Source organism: Rana temporaria, chromosome 2 (assembly GCF_905171775.1).
Source record: "Rana temporaria chromosome 2, aRanTem1.1, whole genome shotgun sequence".
Lineage (NCBI taxonomy): Eukaryota > Metazoa > Chordata > Amphibia > Anura > Ranidae > Rana > Rana temporaria.
The window spans coordinates 131126598-131136189 of NC_053490.1; the positions used below are offsets into that span (position 1 = coordinate 131126598).

The 9592-nt window shown below is 38.0% G+C and overlaps 1 protein-coding gene across 1 annotated transcript; it reads right to left on the bottom strand.

The window, feature by feature from the left end:
- Positions 1-1170: 1170 nt before the first annotated feature.
- IL23A (interleukin 23 subunit alpha) lies at positions 1171-8974 on the bottom strand. Its single transcript, XM_040339348.1, has 4 exons — positions 8813-8974; positions 6266-6352; positions 3509-3655; positions 1171-1329 (listed from the first exon to the last, which is right to left on the bottom strand). Exons 1-4 carry the CDS (start codon positions 8972-8974, stop codon positions 1171-1173), a joined length of 555 nt encoding a protein of 184 aa, XP_040195282.1.
- Positions 8975-9592: the final 618 nt, after the last annotated feature.

A 9592-nucleotide genomic window follows, 5' to 3' on the forward strand; every position in this document is an offset into this window, starting at 1 on the left:
AGTGAAAGACAAATGATGGGTCCAAATTGTAGCTACACTTACGACATTATATTTTGACATGGTCCTACAAAATCTGCCATTCCTGTGTTCTATTAGACTAATATGTATTCTAAATAAGCTAGTAGCAATAGCTACTGAGTTGAACTTAGTGACTAAGATATACATATATATCTTTTCATCAAGAACAGCAAATGTCTGAAAGCAGAATTTTCCCAGCTCCCTTCTTTAAATGTCAAACCCTCACCTGACAAAAAACACTGAAAATACTCCAAGCTTGGTAGAAAACCCCTTGTCCTAATAATTACAGGAGTTCCTATAAAACTAACATGCTGCTGTCTTATCAATATTGGCTGGACTCTAAAGCCCCGTCCGTACACATGATCGGAATTTCCGATGGAAAAAGTCAGACTGACTTTTTCGATCGGAAATTCCGACCGTGTGTATGCCCCATCGGAGTAATTCCATCGGTATTCCGATGAATTCCATTGGAGTTTACATAGAAAACATGTTCTATTTTACTCCGATGGAATTCCGTCGGAATACCCATGTGAATTTGGTCGCACCAAGGTAAGATCGTGTGTACAGGGCATCAGGCAACATCAACCAAAGTCCTAAGATACAGAAAGCTGATACAACCCATTGGCATCCATTTCAATTTTGATTTTTTTTCTGTGCCCCTTTCTATCTCCATTGCAGACAACTGTCGACCTTTTCCTCCATGTATTACACAGATTAGCTAATGTTCATAGAAGTATTACTGGCACAGGAGACCACTCAGTGCTGCTAAATGAGAACACAAACTGGAGGTCCACTTTTTTAACAAGTGTTCCCTTCAATATTACATAGTAGATGTACAAAATGTTTTTTTGAATTTCAAATATAAGATAGGCATGGCATATAATTCAATAAATATATAAATTATATATAATATATAAAAAACTCAATCTATCTAAACACGTGTATAGATATACACATAACTTATACACACATAGATACTATAGATATACACATAGTTTGTGCAGCTTAGTTTGCCTCTGTACGGAAACAGTTGAAAAGATGCATACTTTGGTACTTTACAATACAGATAAATGTAAATTTCCTACAGCCTGCACTGGAGGCACGTTCTATTAAATATATAATATTTAACAATGTGGAAAAGGAGATGGGGTGTTATTGCTTCCTCGCTGGCCAGTGATTGGATGGATCCCCGACTGCAAAAACTCGAGCGATCAGTGAGCTGGAAGATGCAAGAGGTGTTCCAAACCTCTTTTTGACAAAGTCACTTGTTGCCTCTATCGGTGGGATGGTTGTGGTTTTGACGCTGTGAGCCTATTACCAAGAAAAAAAAAATGTAAGACTACAATATACAGCTGTATTGACATATACCGTATCAGAGATACAGGGATATTGCTGTAGCTAGTGTCATTTTCTAATTGTTTTAATGAAAAAGCTTTTTTTCTGGTTCAATTTTTTATTGAAGAAAGTAGTACAAATGTTGCATAGTCTAATAACAGAAGCTTGCATATAAACATTGCAGTTATAAAGATATCAGCTGGATAATTAGGCACTAAGATGTGATGGTAGTATCATAAGATGTCACCACAAATGAGAAACAACAGAGAGGTAATGACATAGCTCCCAACTGCCCCTGATCTCGAGGGACTGTCCCTGATTTGGAACAAAGTCCCTTTTTCCCTCATTTTGGTCTTATCTATATAGTTGTATATGAAATGCACTATTTATCTTTCAAAAAGTGTTTCACAATGCTAAACCTTTCGTCCAATTTCTAAATTGCTGCATTTAAAAGCTAGAATAAATGAATAGTAGTGGTAAAAAAAAAAATCTTTTTTAAGGGGCGTGTCCCATCTATGCCTACATACATTTTCTAAAAAGTGTCCCTCGTTCCCATCTCAAAAAGTTGGGGGAGTTATGGGTAATGAGGAGGAAAGGTTGGGGGTGGTGGGGATTTGGGGGATAAGAAAGAAAGAAAAAAAGGTCTTTAGATGCTTTTTATTTTTTATTTAGAAAGAAGGACTATGTTAGGTGAATGTTATATTTTTAGTCAACAATGGAAAATCATCTACTGTATCAAAATTGTATATTTTATACACGAGAGCCACACGGAGTTGTACTTGGGGTATAAGGAAAGGCTTAAGACACTGCATTACATTAAATAACTCTAGTTCTGCCTTTATGTCTATTTTTTTCAAAGAATTCAATGTCATCAAATCCTAAGGATGTTCCTATTCTCGCTATTCTGGGTTCAAGAGAAAATAGACAGCCATAAAAAACACAATCAAGTTGTACTGTCTGTTTCTGCAAATTAACTGGAAAAAATCCTAAATCAAATACATTTTGAATATGATCTCTTAAAAAACACAGTTAGGTAGATTCAGGTACGGCCGTGCAATCTTAAGACGGCGTAGCCTAGCGTGTTTACACTACGCCGCCTTAAGTAAGAGTGGCAAGTACATGATTCTCAAAGCACTTACCTCCTTACTTAGGGCGGCGTAGTGTAATCTACGGCGGGCGTAAGGGTGCCTAATTCAAATTGGTTGGAGGGGGGCGTGTTGTATGGAAATGAGGCTTGACGTTTTCTGCTACTGCGCATGCGCTGGGCGCCTACATTTCCCAGTGCGCATTGCGGCTAAGTACGCCGTACGGGCCTATTGATTTTAACGTGAACGTAAACTACATAACTCCCGATTCGCGGACGACTTACGCAAACAACGTAAAAAATTCAAACCTCGCGGCGGGAACGGCGGCCATACTTTAACATTGTTATTCCACTTCATAGGTGGAATAACTTTAGGCCGCCTAAGGCCTTACGGAAACAACGTAATTCGACTGCGGCAGCCGGGCGTACGTTCGTGAATCGGCGTACAAGCTCATTTACATAATCTACGCCGGCTGCAATGGAAGGGCCACCTAGCGGCCATCCGAAAAATTGCAATCTAAGATAGGACGGCGCAAGCCGGCCTATCTTAGATATGTTTAAGCGTATCCCTGTTTGAGCATACGCTTAAACATACGGCGGCGTAGATTCGGAGTTAGGTCGGCTTATCTACTGAGCCGGCCTAACTCTTTCTGAATCTACCTAAGTATTCGTACAAAACTAGTGTATATTCACACTACAACGGTGTCATGTCAAGGCGATTCTAGCTCTATTAGTACACTTGCAACAAAACAGTTTTTCATTTCCACTAACAATTAATTTTTCAGGACAAGCTTTTGGGGGTCTACCCCCTTCTTCTTAGTCTTTAGACCCCAAAAAGCTTATCCTGAAAAATGATCAATGCAAAAAAGAACAGCGCTCAACTGAATGGTCTCTTTCAAAACATACTCTGGCCACTAGGTGTCACAACCGGCACCCTATACTCTCCAAACATGACTTTGATAAGATTGGAACCCTGGCAGCATCAGATTAGCATTACTTTATTCATAGACTTTAACACTAAAATCTATAAGAACAAATTTACTTTGTATAATGGCGTTTATTAACTTTTACCTCTAAGCATCGCACTAAATTGGATAAGACCTTTTTGATGTGGATAATGTCATTTTTCTTGTCATAGTTCTTTAGGTCATTTTCTGTTAAGGCGTCCAAAACCCTCTTGTAAAATGACAGTACATGGTGGATATGCTGCAGACATGTCTGTGGGTGAGACAATGTGGTGAGTTATGAAACCATCAAAGTACTTTGTATAGCATGATTGGAGTTGATAAACTAAACCAGACTTACCACACCTTCTCTAAAATATCAGCATAGAAAAATGGACAACTCCTCCATTAGTAATTGGGCAAATCTCAATTCCCCTTGAAAAATTAATTTCCTAGGTCTGAGCTTAACTAGCTAATGTGGTAAATAGGGGACTTTTCATTATTAACTAGCTAAATTTGTTGCTGGCCTTTGTTCACTGAAATGTTACATTGTTAAAAGTGTGCTAATAGGAATATTTCTTGCCCATAGCAAACATTTAAAATCCTTAAAGTATAACTAAAGGCAAAACTTTTTTTTTTAGTTCTGGATAAAGTAGAGAGGGATGAGAACATCTGGGTTTTTATTACTGTCTGTGCCCTCATTAGGGAGTATCGCCCTATCTATTTGTCCTGTTTACCATTATTATTGAAAGTAAGAGAAAATCCCAAATTTTGGGTTGTCCCCATTAAAGTAATAAAGGGGAAATCTTCCAACAGTGACACTAGTTCTGGTGGCCTGGGGTCCACAAGGAATTTCCTTAATTTACAGGGATTTCTTCTCACTTCCAGTTTGGCTTTGGGACAGGAAGTGAAGGAAAATCTCCGCAATTGGACACAGATGGTAGAAAAAAAATGACAAAAGGGGTTACAACCCCCTATTACTCTATCCAAAATGAAAAAAAAAAAGTTTTGCCTATAGTTCTACTTTAATTCTCAAACTATGGACTGTTGAACCGACAGATGAACTAAGAAGACATTTCTAAACATTCCAAAACAGACCCCAAATGTTAGGAGGCTACTGTATTAACTTTTTCTCTAAACGGTATTCTGTTTGCTGAGAGAGGAATCAGGGGATTAAAGTAGTACTCTGTGCAAACCATCTTCTTTCTGTTTTGGAAAGACTGGGGGAGGGTTAGAAGTAGAACCCTTCTTTTTTTGTTTTTGTTCTCTATGTCAGGGTTAGGGAGATTTACCCTTTTTCCTGTGCACCCACTGCTTTTGGTAAAGAAAAAGAGAATTTACCCAATAGGGGGAAACAGGTAGCAATAAAGTACAAGTTCTAAATCTTCCCCAGTTCTACATTAAAGTGTTACTAAAGGCAATTTTATTCATTTCTGCATAGCCTAAGGGTAAGGGAGAGTTATAGTACCTGTTAGTTTTTTTTTTCCATCTGTGTCCCATTGGGAAGATTTCTCTTCACTTCCTGTCTCATAGCCAAAACAGGAAGTGGGAGAAAACCCTATCCATAGTAAGGTAATCCCTGGGTGTCATCAATGTCACTAAAACTAGTGTCCCCAATGGAAGATTTCCTCTCTATTAATGTTTTTTTTTTTTTTTTACTTTCACTTAATAATAATTCATAATACTAAACAAGACAAATAGAGAGGGTGAATCTCCCTAACGGGGGCACAGACAGCAGTAAAAACAGGTGTTCTAATCTCTCTCGACCCTATACAAAAATTGCATGCCAAAACTGAACCAATTGCCAGCAACTGCACCGTCCGCAAAGTTGGATTTCGATTCCGAAAAGTACTGTCTGCACTACTTTTGGGGACTTCGGGGGGCGATTTCAATAGACATCTGTGCTCGAACGCGCAGAGATGTCTGTCAAACACTCGCAATGAAAGTCGGTTTTGAAATCGTGCGAGTTCAGCTGAACTTGCACGATTTCAAACCCGCCCTCAGTGTGAACGAGGGCTAAGTGACACTTTAATAAATCCCTATGGAAACTGCAATCAACAGAGAAAGGAATACACTGCAACTTTTACTTACACTGTTACTCCATATAATCTGATCTCTTCATTCATTTAGAATCTCAGTCATAAACAGCAACTAATTATATATTTGTATCAGATGACACCTACGACATTTAACATGAGTGACCAACCTGTGGCCCTCCAGTTGTTGAGAAACTACAAGTCCCATCATGCCTCTGCCTTTGGGAGTCATGCTTGTAAGTGTCAGCCTAGCAATGCCTCGTGGGACTTGTAGTTCCACAACAGCTGGAGTGCCATAGGTTGAGCACCCATGTAACATTTGATTGCTGTAATCAGTCCCAAATGTCTCTTACATTTTCAGATCTGTTCTAGAACTTCACAATTTTTCATTTGATTGTGCTAATACATATTTTTCTTCAGGCTTTAGACACCACGGGACTAGCTCAACTACTAGGAGTACTATCCAGTACAGCAGTACATATGCCCCAAGTGCCAAGCTGCTATTAATCTAGTTTAGAAATGTTAAACAGCTTTTTGAATTTGACACATAAGAAGGTAATTTGAAGGGATAATTGTTGGAATTCACATTTGATGTTCTATGTGTTTCTACTAGAACATATTTGCTTCCTGGATCTGTGGGAAATTCTCAAATGAAAACACTGATATTATGCTGATGAGCAGAGTTCCTGAACAAATACTTGTGCTTGTGGTAGGTGTTTCAGTGATGTCACTCTCTAGTAACTTGTGAATTAATTGACTACTTCCTCTATGTGTACATACTGGCACTGACAGAAAGTAAAAGCACTCGTAGCGGCTGGATAATGACTTGTTCTAAAGCTCTTGCATACCGTTTTATTTGATGAAAGGTCTTGGGGTCCACATCGATGTTCACACTGAATCCTGGGGATATCCAGAACAACGTTGTCATTGGCTTGCTGTAACAGATCACAAAAAGGTAATGTTAATGATGTTTATGAGCCTTTGTACCACACACAAAAGTGAAACTCAGGAGTATCTATGTGAATAGCAATGAAGAGATATTACTCGTGGGATACCAAGCCAGGAATAAAATCAAAATAAATGAGAACACCAATGGCTTAACATTACCTGGATTTTTTTTTATACATCAATGTATTCATCTCATGTGCACGAGATACAGCATATTTGTAATTTTGTGAATCCAAAAACAGATCTGTAGTTTAAAGATAGTCTATCACAAAGGCAACTAGATTCCTATAGAAACAACCTATGCCCTTATATTATAATTTTGGGGCAATAAAATAAATAATTAACGGAGCAGTCATTGCCCTGGAACTAGCGGTCTCCATTAATGTCATCAATGGAAGTTTGCTACTTAACAGTGTCCTATGATTAACTTACGGTTTGAATTTATTCATTTATTATTCATTTATTAGCGCAAAGGCTAATGATGGCATTACATGTGCTCATTTTTAAAAACTTCCTGTGTTTCCATGTACAGGGAGAAAATAATATAAATGAATAAGGTGATCTGTAGAACAATGATAAAGAAGTCTACCAACATTTTCTGTCAATCAAAAGCTATAGACATAAGATGACTGTGGTTCAATTTGGCCATTAATGGTTGGTGTTGGAAAAAATCTAATGTCATAGGCTTGCTACTCCTAGGATGAGCAATATTGGGGAACAATCATTAAAACATGAGACACAATTGTTGCTCAGTTTGGCTGATAGTGGTTGGTATGAGGAATAGTCTAATGTCTTTAGCCAATTCACCCCCTGGGCTCACCAATATTGGGTGTAATGCCACGTGCACACGACCGTTTTTCGCGATGTGAAAAATGTCATTAAAAACGATCGTGTGTGGGCTCCAGAGCATTTTTCGCAACGTTAAAAATGGTCATAAAAAATTTAGAACATGCTCTAAATTTTCACGTTGTTTTTAACATCGTAAAAAATAGTCGTGTGTGGGCTTTAACGACGTGAAAATAACGCACATGCTCAGAAGCACGTTATGAGACGGCAGCGCTCGTTCTGGTAAAACTAGTGTTCGTAATTGAGTAAGCACATTTATCCCGCTGTAATGCCGCGTACAGACGGTCGTTTTTTGTGATGAAAAAAAACGACGTTTTAAAAAACGTCATTTAAAATGATCGTGTGTGGGCAAAACGTTGTTTTATGTCTTCAAAAAAACGACCAAAAAAAAATTTTTTGTGTCGTTTTTCAAAACTTCGTTTTTTGTTTCACAGAAATTGACCGTGTGTACCGAAAAACGACGTTTAAAACGACGTTTTTAAACCCGCGCATGCCCAGAAGCTACTTATGAAGTGAGCTTCAATGCAAAAAGTGGTGAAACGTAACCTCGCTTTGCTAGAGCATTGTGAAAAAACGATGGTGTGTAGGCAACATCGTTTTTGAAAATGATGTTTCAAAAACGTCGTTTTATTTCATGATTTAAAACATCGTTTTTTTTCATCACAAAAAACGACCGTCTGTATGCGGCATAACAGACTGAAAAGCGCGAATCATCTCTCACCAAACTTTTACTAACTCGAAATCAGCAAAAGCAGCCCCAAGGGTGGCGCCATCTGAATGGAACTTCCCCTTTATAGTGCCGTTGTACATGTTGTACGTCACTGCGCTTTGCTAGAGCATTTTTTTTTTCACGATCGTGTGTAGGCAAGGCAGGCCTAACAATAATCGGTTTGAAAAAAAAAGTTTTTTTTCTAGACCATTAAAAATGGTCGTGTGTACGCGGCATAAGAATCACCGGTATTCCCTGAGAAATGGGCATGGCCAAGGGTGTCTACACAGGGCAATAACATGCATGCTTGGTCAATATGATAGTGCATGCCTATGCGATACTCATTCTATAAAATGATCATGAAGTAGTCATATCTGTCCATGGGTATCTCCATAGGGCTCTGGAATAGCAAAACTGTTGCCAAAAAATAGTAAAATTCAGTAAAAGGGTAGGGAAGAAAATGATCAGAAAACCATGAAACAAAATAAGTAAACATGCTCTAATGTTTAGGTATAGCAGATAAAATATCTGGCATTGCTTCATCCTGTGTATTTATATGCAATGGAAAGAGGACTGAATGAATCTGCTAATCTAAATTTTTACTCCAGGTTATGCAGAAAGGTCTGTAATTAAAACTAGCTGGTATAGAGAAGATGCAAGTAGTCCCACACCTGACAAAAACACTTACTGACATTTTATTTACCTGGCGAATGTGAAAAAAGCTTTGCTGTGCTTTGATTTTTGTTTCAGATCATATTTAATATGTACAGTATATATATAATAATAAAATCAAGAACCATAATAATAAATAAATACAATATCACCACCTTGTTTGTCATTGTTACTATGCACAGTTATATCGCTTTACTATTGCAAAAAGTAATACACTTACTGTACTGTTGTAAAACTTCATTGCAAGGTCACTCAGGGTTCTTGCGTGGTCTTTGATTTCTTCCCATTTGCAGCGGTGGTGATGATGGATGGGAGACGAGACAGCCATATCCTGGAACAGGGCTAGCAAGACCAATAAGAGCCCACAATAGCTGGAAGGCATTTTCAAGGGTTTGTGGTGTGTTGTGAAAATTGATGGAGAGAATTTGCTGGAGAGAACTAGTAGATCTGTCTCCAGTGTACTGTGATAACTGTATATATAGTGTCCTGTATATATAGTGTCCTGCTGACTCAGTGTAGCATGGGACACCCCCTACTGTTTATGTTTCAGCTATGGGACAGACAACGTGTGCTTACTACAGAAAGAGGAGGAGGCGGCTTAATCAGTTGTCAGGGAATACCTTTTTCTTAAATTGAATTACACAACGGTCCAGAAATTCCATTCCTGTTTACTCACCTGAGACTTTTCAGTTTCATGGCCTTTTTTCTTTCGGTGTGAGGTAAGTGAGGGACAAACTTGTACAATGATCCTCTGTAAAATCCAGAGATATCCTGGGGCTCCTATTTTATTATAAACAAGAGCTGACGACATATGCCACTTCTGATAGAAAGTAACAGTTATTTAGTGCAGTACAATGTAATATTGTGAAATGTGAGAAATTGTAAATAAACTGAAAAAAATAAAATAATAGAATTATAATTATAAAAATTTCCTAAAAAATTATAACCAGTTTCACCCTAAAAGGTATATATATATATATATATATATATATATATATAT

Coding starts and splice junctions, on each gene's coding strand:
- IL23A (XM_040339348.1), bottom strand. CDS start 8,974: ATGCCTTCCAGCTATTGTGGGCTCTTATTGGTCTTGCTAGCCCTGTTC. Junction 6,353..8,812: donor TGAAGTTTTACAACAGTACA/GTAAGTGTATTA, acceptor GATCTGTTACAG/CAAGCCAATGACAACGTTGT. Junction 1,330..3,508: donor ATTTAGTGCGATGCTTAGAG/GTAAAAGTTAAT, acceptor TCTTGGTAATAG/GCTCACAGCGTCAAAACCAC.